Genomic DNA, 17542 nt, shown 5'->3' with positions numbered 1-17542 from the left:
CTAAATTGCCGGCCCTCATTGATCTATTTAAAGCTAAAATTTTTTATTGCATCATTCCTTCAGTGTATCCCATACATTTGCTTGTTTGCTTGTATTGGTTGTAGTGGAGATCAAACCCAGGACCTTTGCACTGAGCTACATCCCAGCACCCCGCCTTGATTTGTTTTGTTTTGAGACAGGCTCTCACTAAGCCATTGTGTTGCCCAAGTTGGGCTTGAATTTGTAATCCTCCTGCCTCAGCCTCCCAGAGCTGGAATTACAGATGTGTACTACCATGGCAGGTTAAAGATTTTATTATTTTAAAGATATAGTTTATTATATTTATTAAGTTGTTTATTGCAGTTTCCCACTATGACTTCATCATACTCTCTTATGATGTAACACTTCCCTCACCCTCAATGTACCTTTGATTTACAAAGCATAGATTTATTTTGGCATGATTTATGGAGTCTCTGATGTGTAGTCTGTTTTGTCTTATCAGTATTTATTGGATAATTCATGATTATGCTTGGAAGGCATCATGGTGGCACTGGGAACAGATCACATCTCCTAGGAACAAGTTGATGATGAAGGCCGTGTGGTGACTGCCTGGTGGGCTGTGTCATAGATCCAGAGGATCAGCCCCATCTGGTTTCGCGTTAGGACTGGCCTAGCAGCTGCTCCTGGAGCAAGGGCCAAGGCTTCAGCTTTGCAGGGCACAGTGCTCTTCCTCTCTGTCCCAACTTCCACTTTAGTGGGATGACCCACACCACCTCCCACCTTCTCTGCCCTGCTTCCCAAACTCTGGCCTTACTCCTGTTGCTAGGGTGTTGCAGAGCTACACCATCCCACCCATTTGTTGTAACTCTGAATGCTGTGCCCTGGGGGGCAAGGAGCTTTTGTTCCAGGACTAGTTTCTATTGCTTGTGACCTCTGGGAGGCGTCTGGCCTCCTGGAATCCCAGCAGATAGGATTTGTAAGTTGAGGCATCACAAGGGCCTCCTCACTGGCTCTCTAGCTCTGACCAATGGGTCTGTTCCACAGAGGGACTCAAACTTGCCTGATTCCAGAGACAGTTGGATTGGGGATGGACGGAGTTGTTCAGCCATGAGGAACAGTCACCTGTATATGGCCAGATCTGCCCAGAAGAGCTCAGCTTTCAGTGAGTGGTGGGCAGGTAGGATACAGATCCTGGTTTGGGAACTTGGGAGTCACTGGCCTGGTGGTACCAGCCCTTGTGTCTGTGTCCCTGCCGAGACCTGTCATGGTCCTGAGGTCTCAGCCTCCACTTTTTTTCACAGGCCGCAGAGGCTCCCTGAGCAGTTGTTGCTGTTCCGCATCCAGCCTGTCTAGCTTGGGGACCTGCTTCTCCTCCTCCTACCAGGATCTGGCCAAGCACATCGTGGACACTTCCATGGCCGATGTAACTGTCCACCTCCTCTGCAGTAGCCAGACCTCTGTAGGAGGGGAGTGGGAGGAGCTGCACAGATCAGGGCCAGCAGGGCTGAGGTGTCCTCAGTGGCTGTCTTGAGAAATGGGCACTGTGCCTACTTATTTGGTATGGTCCCTGTGTCCCCAGGTAATGGCTGCTTGTTCAGATAATCTGCACAACCTCTTCATTCGCCAAGCAACAGCTGGCTGGAAGTAAGTCCTGTCCAAGTGTCTGAGTTCTACCCTTGTCTTGCTTGGCTTCTCTTCCTCTCCCCTTCTCTGCCCAGCTTCCCAAACTCTGAGCTCCCCCTCTCTACTTTGGAATCTATTATTTTGTTTTCCTGGTCCTGGGGATTAAACCCAGAGCCTTCACCCTGGGCTATGTTCCCACTCCTTTGTAAAAGTTTTAGATAAGGTCTCACTGTGTCACTAAATTGACTGGGCTGGGCTCAAACTTGTGATCCTTCTGCCTCAGCTTCTCCAGGTGCTGGAATTATAGGTTCCATGTTCAGCTGGAACCCTTTTCTTTGAGACAGGGTCTCATTGTGTAGTTCAGACTGCCCTGGAACTCACTGTGTAGCCCAGGCTGATACTGAACTCACAGCGATCCTCCTGCCTCAGTTTCCCAAGAGGTGAGATTACAGGCATGCACCACCATGCCTGGCTTGGAACCCTTTTTATTAAACCTCTTCCTCTTCTGACCCTTGGTGTCTGTCCTCCAGCTATCAAGGTGAAGAGCAGGAGGTGCAGCTTTACTATAAGGAGTTTTCTTCTACTCGGCATGGCTTCCTGGGGGCAGGTGTGGTGGCCCAGCCTCTGTCTCACGTGTGGGCAGCTGTGAGTGACCCAACCCTGTGGCCCCTGTATCACAAGACTGTCCAGACAGCAAGGCTGCATCAGCGGGTGACCAACAGCATCAGCCTGGGTGAGCCCCAAGGAGGGAGGCCTCTGGAGTTCAGATTTCTGCTGTGTGCAGTGGGCTCTGGGTGGGGACCGGGTGGAGGGTGGAGGCAGCCCACTTCTCAGGCTTCCCCAAAGTGCTCAGCCTCGCTTTTGTTGGGTGTCCAGTCAGGGAACAGAGGGTTGCAGGCAGGAAAGACTCAGGAGGTTTGCCCACAGCCCCTGACTGCCTTGCCCTGCCTCTCCAGTGTACCTGGTGTGCAATGCCTCCCTGTGCGTACTGAAGCAGCCTCGGGATTTCTGTTGTGTCTGCGTAGAGGCCAAAGAGGTGCTTGTCTCACTAGTGGTAAAGATGTTGTGGGGAGAATGTGGGCTGGAGTGTTATGAGAAACAGCATGGGCATTGGGTCCTCTGTGGGAAGGGGAGAGTACACTGGGGATAGGGTCAGGGCAGGGGTAGCCTGGGGGCTGGCCTAGCATTGCCTCCACCATGCTCAGTAAATTGAGCCTGGCTCTTGACTCTCATCTCTCCACAGGGGCACCTGTCTATCGTGGCGGTTCAATCTGTATATGACACATCCATGCCAAGACCCAGCAGAAAAATGGTCCGAGGGGAGATCTTGCCCAGTGCATGGATCTTGCAGCCTGTCACTGTGAAAGGGAAGGAAATGACCAGAGTCATCTACTTGGCCCAGGTGATACTGGCTTCATAGGACATGTTGGAATCTCTGTCCTGCTGGACAGCCCCTTTTAGTGGCCAGGCCCTTTGCCTGATAGCTGGAGTCTCTTGGCTTCTGAGGCTCGCAATGGCGAGTCACAGGGAAAGAGTGAGACAGTCAGCAGCCTTTCTGATGTTGTTAGGCATCCTGTGGCTGACCCCAGGGTCCTTAGACTGTAGATGAATCATTGCAAAGTAGGAGCAGCAGCCTCTAAGCTGGGTGCAGTGGTGCACAGTCTGTAATCCCAGCACTCAGAAAATTGAGGCAGGAGGATCTCAAGTTTAAGGCCAAACTGAACAATTTAGTGACTCACCCCCTCCCCGAATAGAAGCCTTGGCAGAGCAGAATCACCCTTTGTCCATTGTATTTGGCTGTCCACATTCAGTCCCATGACTCAGACTTTGTCACTGGGAGTGAGGGCTGATGCTGAGCTCTAGCAGCAGAGCCCAGGGACTTGTAGACACCAGGTCAGTGGGGTCCGGTACACTTCCCATTGCCCTGGCCAGGGTGGCTGTTGGGATGGGAAGGCCCTGGCACCTTCAGGTCTGTTTTTACCTCCAACTCTTCTTGCTTTCAGGTAGAACTGGGTGCTCCAGGCTTCCCCCCTCATCTCCTGAGCTCCTTTATCAAACAGCAGCCCCTCATCGTGGCCAAGCTGGCTTCCTTCCTTGGCAGCTAACATCGCGTTGTCAAGTTGGTGCTGCTGAGCTTGATGCCATAGCCCTGAGGTGAGGAGAGCCGATGCTCCCTGTGGTGGCCAGCTTTGCAGATGGCACCAGCCTAGGTTGCCAGCGAGGCTGGGTCAGTCCTTGATCACCTCTGGCACCTGTGCATTGAGCAGCCTGATCTCCTGGCTGTCCAGAGAATGAAGCTCAACTCACCTTTTGGATTTCTCTCCTTGATTTCCATTTGTGGGACTTGGCCATCAGAGCTGATGCTTTGGTGAGGTGCCTCCTTATTCCTGTCCCAGCCTCTGGGAGAACTGACGTGAAGTGAGCAGCCACCAGCCAGGACTCCACTCTCCATGTGCCTTCCTCCCTTCCAGCAGGCAGCTGCCTGGGTGGGGGGGGAGTCAGGACCAAAGCAGAGAGAGGGTTTTAAAAAAACAGCTGCCCAAACCAGAATTCTGATTCAGAATCTTTTCTCCCTGCTAAATTTTTGCAAAGTGTTTTACTATTCGTTTTGCCCTTTCTTCCCTTTCGTTTTCCTCCTGGGGAAGGGTGTGTGGGTCTTTGCGCCAGAGCCAGGGGGCACCAGGTTAGAAACAGGCTGGACAGATCTGGGTTAGGAGCAATGGGGGTGGCTGCTGGTGAGAGAAACTTCAGACTAAAAACCAAACTCTGAAGATGGGCAAAGGAGGTACAGGAATTGTCAGGAGGGAGCTGCTCTAGCCCCGCCTCTGCTAAGACAGGGTGGAGGTGAGTTTGTGTTGATGCTGTTTGCCTGAAGGTAGTAATGGGGAGACTCAGTGGACGTGTGCAAAAGGGATCAGTCTGTGCAGTGCAGCATGGATTTCTGCTTCTGAGAATGTTTGCAGGGCTTTTTCTCTTACCTCAGGTTTTTTGTTTGTTTTGTTTTTTGAGACAGGGTCTCACTATACAGTTGAGACTGACCTGGAACTCACTATGTAGCCCAGGCTGGTCTTGAACTTGAAGCGATCTTCCTGCCTCAGCCTCCAGAGTGCTAGGATTACAGGCGTGCGCCACCACACCTGGCTTCAGGTTATTTATATATTATTGAAAATTTTAAAAATTCCGTTTTAAACTTTATTTTTCAGGTTTTTTGGTTACACTTGATAAATTAATGCCCTGCTTATGTATTCCCATCTCTTCATATAAATCTCTTTACTAAATGTAACTCACTGTAGCCCAGGCTGGTCTTGAACTTGAAGCGATCTTCCTGCCTCAGCCTCCAGAGTGCTAGGATTACAGGCGTGCGCCACCACACCTGGCTTCAGGTTATTTATATATTATTGAAAATTTTAAAAATTCCGTTTTAAACTTTATTTTTCAGGTTTTTTGGTTACACTTGATAAATTAATGCCCTGCTTATGTATTCCCATCTCTTCATATAAATCTCTTTACTAAGACTGTTGACCAGCAAGGTCAGAATGTCTGTAAATCTGAAGTTCCATGTGTACTTGTATTTGGGAAGGAAGTCTGTCATTTGTGCCGGCAGGATTCAGCCTGCCCCGTGGCCCACACTTCTGTGGTGCAGCTTGCCTGTGTACCACCTGCTTCCCCTGAGCCCAGACCCACTTAGCAGTCAAGATCAAGCAGGCTCCTTGCTCAAGCCCAGGTGAGAGAGCAGCCACCCTGAAGCTGGAGAAGGCTGATGCAGAGACCCAGATGAAGGAACAGCTCGCAGCGACGGTGTTTCCCTTCCATTCCAGCCTGAGTCAGCAGCATGAGTACAGCCAGCTTTCACCTGTGTTCCACATCCATGCCCTCGACCAACACGGATCAGAAGTATTGGAGGAAAACACTGTCATTTTCTAAACGGTACAGGATAGCATTGATTTACACACGGCCTACCCTGTAGTAGGTATTTTTTTTTTGACACTGGGAATCGAACTCAGGTCCTAGTGCTTGCAAAGCAGGCACCAGAACCACTGAGCTAAATCCCCTGCTCTAGTATTCTAAATAATCTGGAAAGGACTCCTACAGTACAGGAAGAAAAAGATAAAAGTATAGCAGAGGATAGTTGTCAGTTATGGGCATATATTGTATCATTTTATGCAGGGCCTGAGGGTTTCGGATTCCGCCCTCAAAGATACTGAAGGCCAGGCTGGATTGAGGCTCATTTTGTAGCTGAAGGGACCATTCACCTAAATGCAAAACCAGATTTTGGTTTACTGAGGCTGTTGGTTTAGGGGCTACACTTTGAAAACCACTGGTCTAGCCAATTCAGAGTGCAGATCTATAGGAAGGAACCTGATTCGCTCAGTGGTTCAGTAGTTTCCTATCTCTACAACCCTTAGAATAGACCAGTAGGACAAAGTGTTCTTTCATTGGGATCATACAGACACCCCAACCCCTGTTCTTAACTCAGTGGCCTTAAGCCAGGCCTTTATAAGCCTGGCATCCTTTGAGGCTTCAGGCTTCCCTAAGCACATCAGAAAGTGGCTTTGCTGTGGCTTAAACATACCACCACACCACTGTAACATTTGTCTCTGGGCACAGAAAGCAAAAACAAGCCTGTCATGATGGTATGTACCTGTAACCCCAGCACTCCAGAGGGTGAGGTAGGAAGAATTCTTAAAGGCCAGCCTGGGCTACTGAATTCACTATAAAGCCCAGGCTGCCTCAGACTCATGGCACCAATCCTCCTACCTGACTCCCAAGTGCTGAGATTATAGGCATGTGCCACCACACCCGTCATGCAAAGCATGTTTCTTACACTCTTAACCCTCAGAAAAGTTTTAACTCAGTGGTACTGCTCATGCTTAGTGTATGTAAGGCCCTGAGTTCAGTTCCCAGGACAAACCTGATTATAAGGCATGCAGAACAAATTGGATTTGAAGGACAAAGATAAAGACTTTTTTTTTTTTTTTTTTGGTTTTTTGAGACAGGGTCTCACTATGTAGTTGAGACTGACGTGGAACTCACTATGTAGCCCAGGCTGGTCTTGAACTCACAGCAATCTTCCTCCTGCCTCAGCCTCCCGAGTTGCTGGGATTACAGGCGGGCACCACCACACCTGGCTGATAAAAGACTTTTGACAATGAAGAGATGCAAAAAAATGGTTCAGATGCAGAGTGGCGGGGAAAGGGAGGAATGGACTGCCTGGTGGGGCTTAGTGAGTAGGGAGAAGTGTGACAGAAACTATCCTGCCTCTGGCTTGCTATTGATGCCATCTGGCTTTGCCTTAGTAGCACCGGGAAATCTCTCTGATCCCCCAAAATCTGTCTTTCTGATAACTAGCAATTTTTCCCCTAAGAAATGTTGCATGCAGATTTTGCAAGCCATTTAAAGTACTTCACTGAGTATCCAATACTTCCCCCAACACAGGCTGTGTCTTATTCCCTCACAGGGTGCTTTTGCTCCAACACACAATTTGAGCTAAACCTGACACCAGAGAAGCTGCCCCACCACACAGCTTGGCAGGGAGGATTCCGCATCCTTATCACTGTCTCCTGTGCCTAGGGGAGCTGCACACTGGAGGACTCTGAAGTACTGTAGGAAGTCAGCAGCAGACAGTCCTGCAGTGGGAGACTGGTTCTGCATGCACGGTGTAGGCAGGCAGCTCCCAAGTCAGAGCTCATGTCGTAAAGGAATACACTGGGGAAATGGCTGTCAAGCCCTTGTTAAAAGTTTATTTTTTAAAAAAACTCAGCAGTCTCCGGATGGAGAGTCTCTGAAGAGTTACCATCTGCACAGGGCAAAGGTCCAGATTATGGCAGGTTTTGGCCAATGGGTCCTGTGTTCTTTGTGGTACATATAAAGCAGTCCAACTCCTGGTGGTAAGATGATGCCACCTCCCAAGATCCATGTTTTAACTTTCTTCACAGTTAAGTAAAAGTCATCTGCCTCTGTCATGACTTCCCAAGACCCCAGGTTAGAGATGCTGAGATCGCAGCAAGTTCAGCTCATGTACTGTGTTGACCAGCCCACGCTCATTTCACTCAGCATTCAGGAACCTCAAGCTTCTCCATCGTGTGGCAGCAAGCCTCCAGCCTCTGGGCAGCCCCGTGCCACACATTTCCTGCCCCCGCTGGGCAGACCCCACTTCTCAGCAGCAGTGGGTCCCCAAGTTTCCTCCTGAGGTGCAGGCAGGATCACTAGCTCTGGGCCAGCACTGTTCCCCGGCTTGGCTGCACCAGCTCACAAGCTCTTAGCTGAGGTTCTGGCAAGTGGGGCTCAGCTAGAAACAGGCGAGACAGCGATGCTAATTCTTCAGAGAAGTTCTGCAGTGAAGACAAAGGTGACGGGAAAGGCAGATGTGGAATGCCTGAAGACCAAGCCCTAGACAGAGAGCAGATGTGCCCCAAAAGCCCTCTGTACTGGAGTGGACGTGTGACCTTGTCTTACTAGTATTTTGGAAAGTATGTGTCATGGCAGGGTGAACTCTGGAGGCAGCTGTACCTATCCTTCATCTGCTTGTGCTGTTAGCAGTTTTGTATCTCATCTTGAAACTAGTTCTATGGGTGAAGAAACTACTTTGCCCAAAATCACCCCCCCCCAAAAGCATTAGACTGGCCAAGATCCAAATTCTGCCTATCGTGATTTTAAAAAGCCATATTCAGTTGTTCCTTGCTGTTCCCCACCTCCATTCCTCACACAGCAGCCACCTGGCTCTGAAGGACAGCCACACTGCAATCTCTGGCGCTCTTGAAGAAACCTGCCATGTAGTCACTTCAGGCCCCATTCCTTGTCCTGCCCAAGGACAAATGGGCTGTATGACATCCCTCCCTATGAAGACAAGGGGAGGGGGATAACTTACCTCTGGCCACGGGGCTGCATGAAGGCTTCCCAGGCAAGCCTCAATCTCCATCCGGTCCATCAGACCCTTTTCTACCAGCTCCCGGAGCAAGAAGAGCAGCAGATCCCACTGCAAAACCCAGCACGGAGGCAGTCAGCATTGCTGGGGCACTGCAGTGACCGTGTCTGGGACAGACTGAGCACAAAGGTCAGAGCTGCTGTGTGGACTTGAGACAGACACAGGGAGTCTGTTTTAGTGCAGCACAGAAAGCACAGTAATTCAGTGAGGATGGACAAACAAGACGCTGGCCACAGAGGACTAAGGAGCCCTCCTGTCCCATCAGACTTACCTCCCGTGGCCGAGTGTCTGCAAGAAGTCCCACATTTCTAGGGCTCAGCAGCAGCTGCAGTGGAACCGGCCCCTGAAAGTCATCCTTCCACAGGGAAAGCAGCGTGAGCAGAAGCCTTCGTGCCTGTCCCCGCTCCAGCCTGTGTACTGTGGGAGGCCCTAGAATGGGGATCTGGTCTGCAACTAGGGAAGAGAGGGAAGTCAGAGCCTAAAAGTGGAATCAAAGAGGGCTCTGTGCCCTAATCTTGGTTTCACCCATCTCAACCTGGGGGATGTGCAAGAGCGTGTGATAAAAAAGGAGGCGTACCCAGGAGGGATGCCAACTCCACAGAGCACTTGGCCAGGTGCTGCTCAGCAGGTGGGCACAGGAACTGTGGGGAGAAGGAGGCTGTCGGCAGCAGCTCCCCTTAGGGAGGACTGGCCCTAGGCCAGTGACGCTCTGCTGCGAATGCCTCATTTGGTGGCCCATGCTGAATCTTACCTGGCGGCACTGCAGCATCTGGTGCACCTGGCCCAGGAGCTGCTCCAGGTGTTCTGGGGACACTCCCTCATCAGGGTCCCGGGGCCCCACAGCCAGGGAGAGAACATCCTGCAGAGAGTGGGGTAAGACTCATGCCAGGCTTGGGTCAGGCTGCTGTTGACAGGTGTGGGGAGGGGTCCAGCCAGTGGAGAAAGGCAGAAGGCAAAGGAAAATAGGACCCCAGGGATGAAGCGACTGGGCCAAGGTGTCCCTAGAACTGAGACTCAAGGGGGACAGCATGGCTAGAAGCAACCATGAGGACACCTGAGGGGCAGGATGGAGATCAGTGAAAGGATGCTTGACAGGCCACCTGACTCCTGCCATACACACCTCTGGATGGCTCCCACCCCTCGGGCTTCGGCTCACCCTTAGGCAGTGGAGGATTTGGTACAAATCAACACAGTGAGAGCCAGTTATGTCATGGCCACTGCACTTTTCTCTTTCGGTTGTTAGTACTGCTTCCTGTCCCTTCTCTACCCACATCTTCATTCCTAGACCACAACCCTAGATCAGGGCCAGTCAGCACATTCAACTTAGCAACCCTGCCGTTGCAGCACAAAAGCAGCCATAGACAATGTGTTCTTTTGAACAAACAGCTGTGCTGGGCAGGGAGCATGTGCCTCTAATCTCTGAACTACAGGTGAGACGACCCTGTCTCACACTGGCCAGGCATGTACACACACCTCTAATCACTCTAGAGAGGCTGAGGCAGGAAGACTGCCGGGGCCTATCCAGCCAGGGGAACTGAGCAGGATTGTCTCAGATTAAAGAGCTGTGGTGCTGGGTTTAATCATAAAACCACCAAAACCAAATAGTCTGAAGTTCTTGTACTGAGATAGGAACACTGACGGTTCATTCTTCCTATGTAATAGAAAGCATCATCCACCTGTTCTTGGCACTGCTGCCCCTTAGTGTCAGGCTCGACAGCCACGCACATCCGTGCCCGCTGCCATCTGCGAAAGGTGCTCTCGCGCTTCGGGGATGCCGGTGTGTAAACTGCCTTACCTAATCTCAGTGACAGATGAAATAAACTAGCCAGACAACATGGAAAGCTGCTGCAGCAGACGTGGGAAAGGACAGAAATCGGGAAGAGCGTGGGGAGGGAAGCAGGGGCCGAGGGCGTGGGGAGTTGTGTACTTTTATCTCGGAGATGAGGTGGGAGGGGAGGGGAGCGCGGTGCTCACAGGCACGGGAGCAGCCCCTCCGCTCCCCCCGGGCAGCCGGGTCCGGACCCTGGGCGCGAAGCATGCGACTCATGGCTGCTTTCACCTCCCTCCTGATCAGTGCTGCAGGGCGGGGAGACGGGAACGGGTCATTCTGGCGCCCCCCATGCCCCGCGTTTCCGGCTGCCCCTCAGAAGGGGGCACAGTCTCACCTGTGATGTTGGCTGACAGCCACGCACAGGCCTTCTCAGACGCCAGCCCCACAGCAATGCTCTCCGCGCTGCTTAGAACCTGGAGGGAGGGCCTGCGAGTGAGGCGGGCAGGGGGCAGCCCCCACGCCGCTCCGCGTACCCGCGCGATCACACATGTGCACTCATTCATTCACACACACACAGCCTACTCCCTAGGACATACAGCTGCTGGGGTCTCCTCCGGAAGCAGTGCCCGCACGGCCCCGGGGCTCTTCCTCAGGCAGAACCTTGAAGAGAGCAGGAGGCAGCTCTGAGGCCTGCACACAAGCGCTGCCCGCCTCCCACCCACCCAATGCCAGAAGGGAGAAGCCCACAATCCTCCTGCCTGAAGCTGCAGGAGCCTAGAGCAGAGTGGGGAAATGGGGGAGAGCGACAGAAAAAGGAGCCAAGAGGGTGGAGAGGTGGTCCTGGGAGACTGTGATTCTTACTCCCGCCCCTGGGTTAATGCCTGGGCCCCATGGGGGCACAGCTGGGAACACAGAATCTCCAACAGATGGGCTGGATCTGGATCTCGCCCTCCCTGGCCTTGTGTCACTCGCTGCTCTTGGAGAAGTGACTCTGCCTGATGTACCAGATCTGCCACCAGTGTTGCCCTGCAGCACGGACAGCAAGGTTCAGAGATTTGCCTCACTCTGGCAGCATGGTGTTTAAGGGACAAATGGACTAGCCTGGGGACCCTCAGGCTGTTCTTACTTGATGTGTTTGACACAGTTTGACCCGATTCTCTCTGCCACGAACTCCACAGTCCTGCGCAGTGAGGGGGGCTGGTTGTGGAAAAAGGCCTGGGCGAGCTGGGCCTGTGAGGACAGCAGTGCTGTGAGGCCCCAACCGCCTTCCGTGATGGTGGCGGCAGCCACCCACTGCTCTCCTCCTACCTGTAGTTCCTGGCCGCTTGGGGGAGGCTGGGCCCCAAGGCTGGTGGTGGTGGTGGGGGTGATTTTCCTCACGAAGCCCCCACTCCGTCCACTGCTACCTGAAACCCACGAAGCGAGCAGTTTCCGGAGCTCTCCTGCAGCAGGGAAGTCTCAGTTCTGTCCCAGAAGCCCACCCTTGCCCGCACCTCCCAGGCTGTAGGGACACATAGCAGCTCAGGGACATGCAGGGCAGGGGGCTCTGGCACTCAGGAGCCCATGCTCACCAATGTAGGGGCAGCAGGTGTAGAGCAGCTGCTGGTCTACCACAGGCACACAATCCTGAGAAGAGACCAGTGTCGGTCCTCCCCAGACTGCCCAGGGTGGCCGTCTGATAGGAAAACTATGTAAAGTACTAAGTTTCTCCGGGCTTGTCTTCCTGGGGTCCCCTGCCTCAGGCCAGACCCCAGCACTCACCAAGCCACACTCTGATGCGGCTGTGTCTACCTCAAAGGCCTCCACCTGACCCTCTTCCAGAAAGAAGAAATCCTCAGGGACTGTGGGAATCTGGCAAAACATGGAAGCCATCCGTGCTCTAGCTGGCACTTGAGACTCCACATTGGAAACTTGCAGTCCTCCCCTGAAGCAGAGTGGTGGCCGTCCCTCTGGACCTGCCTGCTCCTCTCTCTGCTCCAGCATCGCCCCATGTCCAGACCAGACCCTCAGGTTGCCCACCTGGAAAAGCCAGCCCAGGATGGCCAGCAGGAACAGCTTGTTCAGGGGACACATCTCTCCCTCACCCTTCCGTGACAAGACCAAGCTCCTGAAAGGTAAAGGGAGGGTGTGAAGGGACCGTGCGCATAGGGACAGGATGGAGCGAACAAAGACCATTTCTGAGAAGACTGCTCTCAAATGCAAACCTCGAAGGCACTGCTGTCATGCAGGTAGCCAACATTTCTGAGTCCCCTGCCATGTCTCCCACCTCTGCTGTGCCGCGGGGACAGAAAAGGGCCAAGGACAGGGCATACCATCACACACACCTCACTGTGGGGTAGCCAGCCTCTCCTCTAGGCTCAGGGCTGACAGAACTGCACAGAAAGCCCAGGGCACTCAGCCTCTTTAGGAGCAGGCTCTTTTGTGAGCACTGCAGCCCCTCACACTCCTCTTTGTGAGGCAGGGTCTCACTACATAGCTCAGGCTGGCCTTGAACTCACCATGGAGCCCAGGCTGGCAATCCTCCTGCCCCTGAGGGCTAGGAGTACAGGCATGGGCCACCACGCCTGACCACACGTCCTCTTCTTAGCCTTATCTACTCACCGGTGGAGGTTCAGCAGGACAGTGAAGACGCTCCGGTAGTAGTCCAGCAAGGGGACGATGTGGTCGGCAAAGGAGAGGAACTCCACCAGCCAGGGTACTGTGAGCACTGCCCGGTGGGCCTGCAGCCCCTGCTGCAGCAGTGCACGCACATCCAAGACAGGAGGAACCTGGGAGAGCCAGGGCTCGGTCAGTGGGCAGGGGTCTGGGTGCTGTTCCTCACCTGCCAGCTCTCCAGAACAGCCAAGGAAACAGCCTTTGGCCTTTGCTGGTCTTCCAGCGCCTCCTGCCCAGGGCTTCACCCTCATTCACCTGCCTCCTTAGCGCCACAATGGAGTCCTGAAGCTCCCGGCTTAGGGGTGGTTCAGGCCCCCTGTATGGTAGGAAAGCCACAAAGCCCAGAAATTTAGCCAGAAGTCTCAGGCTAAGAAGCACCACAGCAAACTGCCTCCGTTCACCCTGCATGGAACCCAGAGAGTAACAGAGACAGGCATAAGGCTTCCAGAATGTTTTCAAATCTGCCTTCCGCCCCAGGTCGGGCCCCATCATTCCACTGTTCTGCTCACCTGCCAGTCCACATCCGACTCCCCGTCCTCATCCCCAGGCTCATGCTGAGGCAGCGAGAGACCATTGAGCTCCCGGATCTTCAGGCTCAGGCTGTCCATGAGATGCTGATTAAACTGGAAGCTGGAGCAGGAAGGGAGCGAAGATGTAAACACTGGAAAAGGTGAAAGTACCAGGGCTGAGGAGAGGAGCTCTGGACAGGAAGTATCTGCAAGTACACTAGGAGGCTACAAAGCAAGGAAATTATCTAAGTGGGTGAAAATAAGTGAAACAAAGCCAGAAAAGTGTGAACTAGAAGGAGTCAGAGACCACGTGGTCCTACCTGTTACATCCCAGGCAAAGAGAGGAGATAGCTGCCCTTTTAGGAAGGCAAATCTCTCCTAACCTCTGTCCCTCTCCCTGCAAGACACAGAGGACTTTTACCTGCTGGCACTCAGGATGAAATCCCTGAAGAATCCTTGACAGCCTGGGAAGGTGGGGGGTGGGCAGGGCCCCCCGCTGCTTGGAGGGGCTGCAAGTCGTTCCTGGAGCTGCCGCAGGCGCCCCAGCTTGTCAGCTCCCAGCATGTTCAGCACATCTGGGGCCTCACCCAAAAGTGGGCCCCCGGCACCACCAGGGCTCTGGCACATCTAGGGTGGCCGGAGGGAGGAGACAGGGCAAGCACAGAAAGGATAAAGTAAGGAACATATATGGAAAGCTAACTCTCCGTCAGAGGCTCTGGGTAGTTTCTGAGCCAGGGATTATGTTCTTATTCTAAAGGTAAAGAAAGCAAAACTATAAGCTCTTGCCCAGGGTCACGGGATGGGTGTGAAAAGGCCCCACTACTAAGCCTGTCCTTTCGCTACCATGGCACAAACCAAGGGAAAGAGGTGCTAACAGGCTGGCAAGGGCATGAGGTGTGGGGCACAGACTACAAGCAGATCAGAGTGCTGTTTTTGCACTGGCACTTGAGTGTGAATGACTGCCCAAGGAACCTGCCCAGAATGCCACCCTTTCCCTGGTGGCCTATAATACTGCTGGTCACTGTAGGTTAAACTCCTGCCACAGCTATTACCTGAAGAAGTTGTTTCTGGAAAAGCCGAACAAAGTGGCTGTGGCTGCAGGCTGCAGAGAGCTGACCCATCATGGCTCTGAGGAGTGAAAGTCAGGCGTGGAGTGTGAGAAGGAGGGCAAGAGAAGACTTAAGCAAGCCAGCCAGTCCTTGGGCTTCTCAGCCATTTCCCAGGGACCAGAGCAGAGCCGGCCTGCTCCAGGTGGGGGAAGATGAGGGACCCTCTCTCAGCAGAGATGCCTGCAAGCTAGAGGTGCACTTAACGAAGTGAAGAAGAAACGCCTCTTCCGGATCTGCAGGGTGAGGGCCAGTCAACTTCATGACCGACAGTAGATGAGGACACTCGCTCCACAGCATCAACAGCTACTGATGCCAAGTCACTAGGCTTGCTTCAACTACGCGATGCAGAAAATGGAAGTAGGAGGAGTCTTGCCAGGGCCTTGGGCCAAAATCTAAGCAACTCAATTCAACCCTTTGCACTTTAAAGTGGAAGAACTAGGCAGAAAGATTCCCTGTGAACAGAGGCAGAACTATTGAGAACGAGGCTAAGGAGAAAACAGCTTTAGGGTGGAAGGAGCGGGGAAAGCCTTCCTTCAGCAGCTCACTGAGCACCACTGAGCTGCCCGCTCACTGTCAGAAGCAAGAAGAGTGGTGGCCAAGGTCTCAGCACCCACCTGATCCTGCTGCCCAATCCCTTCTCAAAGTCCCAGCCAGGCTCGTCATGGCGATCTTCCCACTCTCGAAGCACCTCGTAGAACACATCCCTGACACACACAACACCTGGTCAGCCGCCGCACAGCTGCCTCACTCACTCCAGGTGCAGCCTCCTTGCTTGGAAAGCCAAGGCCAGCCCTACATACAGCCCTGATCTTTTTAGCCTTCAAATTTCTCTACTCTATGGAGATGCCGCAGACCCAGCTATCAGGCATCACACTTCTCTGGGCAAGGAAAGTCAGTCTGGGCATATGCTTGTCTGAGAAAAGTACGACATCATGCGCTGTGAGATGGCCAAGCTCAGAGTCCAAATCCGTGAGAACCGAACAGCAACAGCCCTAATGATGGTTCTCAGGAAGGGCCCGGGGGGACCCTCCTCCGGTCCGCCAGACTTCTAGGTTCTGGGACAACAAAACAGCTGCCTATTCCAGAGAACCTGTTACCTCATCCCCTCCCCCCAAATTCCCTTTTTCTTTTCACCTCTGTTTTTTAAAAGTATGAAAGGCCCGGTCACTGGAGAAATTGGCACGATTGTCCGTCTCTGGCTGAAAGGAGACAGCTTGAGCAGGAGGTGGCATCACCAAAGAGACCTGAAACATGGTAGTTGTATTAGGACAAATCCTGATGAGCCTTGGTCAGAAGACGTGATCCCTTGTCTTGCTGAGTTAGCACACGGGTCATTTGATGGGGGAGAGCAGGTTGCCTGAATTTATGAAAGCTGGGAAGGCCAACTCCGGACCAGTGGGCATTTAGGCTGGTGTCACTACCTTGGCAATGCTGCCCTCGTAGGCAGCTCGAAGGCGGCCCTGCAGAGCTGGAGAGAAGCACAGCAGCCGCTCATTCTCAGCCAGCAGCTTTAAAGTCCCTTTGTCCAGGTAGGAAAGAATCCTGCAAGGACAAGAACACGCATGACTGGGCCTGGGGCTGGACTACACAGTAAGAAGCACCTACACACTATATGCAGTATGTCTGAACACGGAGCAGGACACAAGCCCAGGTATGTAGGGCAAGGGCAGGGGTCAAGAGTCAAGGTGATGGAGACAAACAGTGAGGAAGCGAGACCCCGAAGGGCGAGTGGAGAACAAGCAAGCAGGCCAGAAATGTCTGCAGTGAACCCAAGGTTGGAAGTCAAGTGTGTTTGATTCTTTGAAGGGATAAATCCACAGCCTTGACACCAAATTTTTACAGACAGGAAAAGGTACAGAGCCACCATACTTGTGTTAAGCACAAGTATACCCAAGTGGCCTAAGAACTAGACAGACAAGGAAAGAAAGGCCCAAATGCCTCAGCCAGGGAACTCACTGAAACTGATGCTCCAAAACCTGGACTGCAAAAAAGACACAGTCGTGGATGCTCTGGAACAGTGGGCTTTCCAGGGAATCTAGGATAGCAAGGAGCTGTCAGGAAAGACTGTACCATCTGCAGAGCCCACGAGTCTTGTGTACCGACCCAAAGTACCTTGACTTGGTTCAAGATCACTGTCCCTGGCAGCCACCATCCTCCGGGCAGTAAGGAGCTGAAGGACGAAGAAAAGCTCCAAGAAGAGGTTTGGTACCAGATTTTCTGGATATAAAAAGAAATCCCATTGTATTTGGTACCATCTGGAGCCAGGGCTCAGTTATGCATCTTGCTCGGCAGTGCTGCAGCCCTCTGGGGTTACTAACCAGCAATGCAGGAGGAGTAGAGCAAGGCTACCACCTCCAGGCGCTGGCGGGAGGACACCCTGGCAGGGTCAGCGTGCTCAGCTGCGAGGCTCCCAGTCCGGCTGGGGAGGGGCGGTCCCGGCTCTGGGATGGGACAGGTGGGGGTTGGTGACTGTTGCAGCTGCTTAGAGCTATGGGGACAGAGATATCAGGAGCAGTCAGCCTGGCTTCCAGGTCACAGTCACACGGGTCCCTCAAAGATACCAACAGCCCAGGCGACAAACCCAGAGGCCCCCGGGGAAATCACTTTGGAGGAAGAGCCCTGCAGGTCCCCCACGGGGAGGAAGCGGCAAGGCCATACCGCTCCTTCCTGAGCATCGCCCGCTCCTCCTGCAGACTTCTGCACCCCGGGGGAAGGCCAAGGCCCCACGGGCTAGTGTCCAGGGCTGAGGGTTGGGAACTGGGGACACAGCTGATTGGGGGTGAGGTGAAGCAGGTCTTGGGCTTGGACAGTGACCGCTCTTCGCTCACCGGAGTTGGGTTGATCCTGCGTGAAGGCTTCGTCCTGCTGAGAGTGGCCACAGGCTTCCTCACATTTCTATCTCCAAGAACCACTCCCTAGGCCACCACCGCCGCTACCACCACCACCACCACCACAGCTCGGCCTTGCGCAG

The 17542-nt window shown here is 53.3% G+C and overlaps 2 protein-coding genes across 8 annotated transcripts in view; one reads left to right on the top strand and one right to left on the bottom strand.

The window, feature by feature from the left end:
- Stard9 (StAR related lipid transfer domain containing 9) overlaps positions 1-7227 on the top strand; it is a 117565-nt gene extending 110338 nt beyond the window's left edge. For 4 of the 7 annotated variants that reach the window (XM_010624793.2, XM_010624794.2, XM_010624790.2 and 1 more), the window contains 8 exons: positions 1024-1156; positions 1281-1402; positions 1559-1623; positions 2133-2335; positions 2559-2638; positions 2846-3004; positions 3606-3756; positions 5421-6270. In XM_010624793.2, coding sequence (XP_010623095.1) covers positions 1024-1156; positions 1281-1402; positions 1559-1623; positions 2133-2335; positions 2559-2638; positions 2846-3004; positions 3606-3707 — 864 coding nt within the window. In that variant the 3' untranslated portion in view covers positions 3708-3756; positions 5421-6270. Of the gene's footprint in view, positions 1-1023; positions 1157-1280; positions 1403-1558; positions 1624-2132; positions 2336-2558; positions 2639-2845; positions 3005-3605; positions 3757-5420; positions 6271-7060 lie in introns of those variants that run through there. The other 3 variants (XR_780389.3, XM_010624791.3, XM_010624792.2) reach the window with 3 other exon arrangements.
- Positions 7228-7323: 96 nt separating this feature from the next.
- On the bottom strand, positions 7324-17486 carry Cdan1 (codanin 1; the record flags this gene model as incomplete). Its single annotated transcript, XM_010625047.1, has 26 exons — positions 7324-7934; positions 8471-8578; positions 8799-8980; positions 9105-9168; positions 9279-9386; positions 10455-10603; positions 10693-10771; positions 10895-10958; positions 11160-11324; positions 11425-11528; positions 11607-11740; positions 11870-11924; positions 12060-12149; positions 12318-12405; positions 12900-13066; positions 13209-13355; positions 13463-13583; positions 13884-14089; positions 14515-14590; positions 15186-15275; positions 15706-15815; positions 15993-16113; positions 16528-16606; positions 16684-16788; positions 16890-17059; positions 17230-17486. Coding segments are annotated over 26 exons (3165 nt in total), but the record flags the coding sequence as incomplete, so codon positions are not given.
- Positions 17487-17542: the final 56 nt, after the last annotated feature.

Source organism: Fukomys damarensis, unplaced genomic scaffold (genome assembly GCF_012274545.1).
Source record: "Fukomys damarensis isolate Sample0158 unplaced genomic scaffold, DMR_v1.0_HiC HiC_scaffold_17, whole genome shotgun sequence".
In the NCBI taxonomy this organism is placed as follows: Eukaryota; Metazoa; Chordata; class Mammalia; order Rodentia; family Bathyergidae; genus Fukomys; species Fukomys damarensis.
Note: the sequence above shows the minus strand (reverse complement) of the source record. Positions and strands in the feature narration are given on the sequence as shown.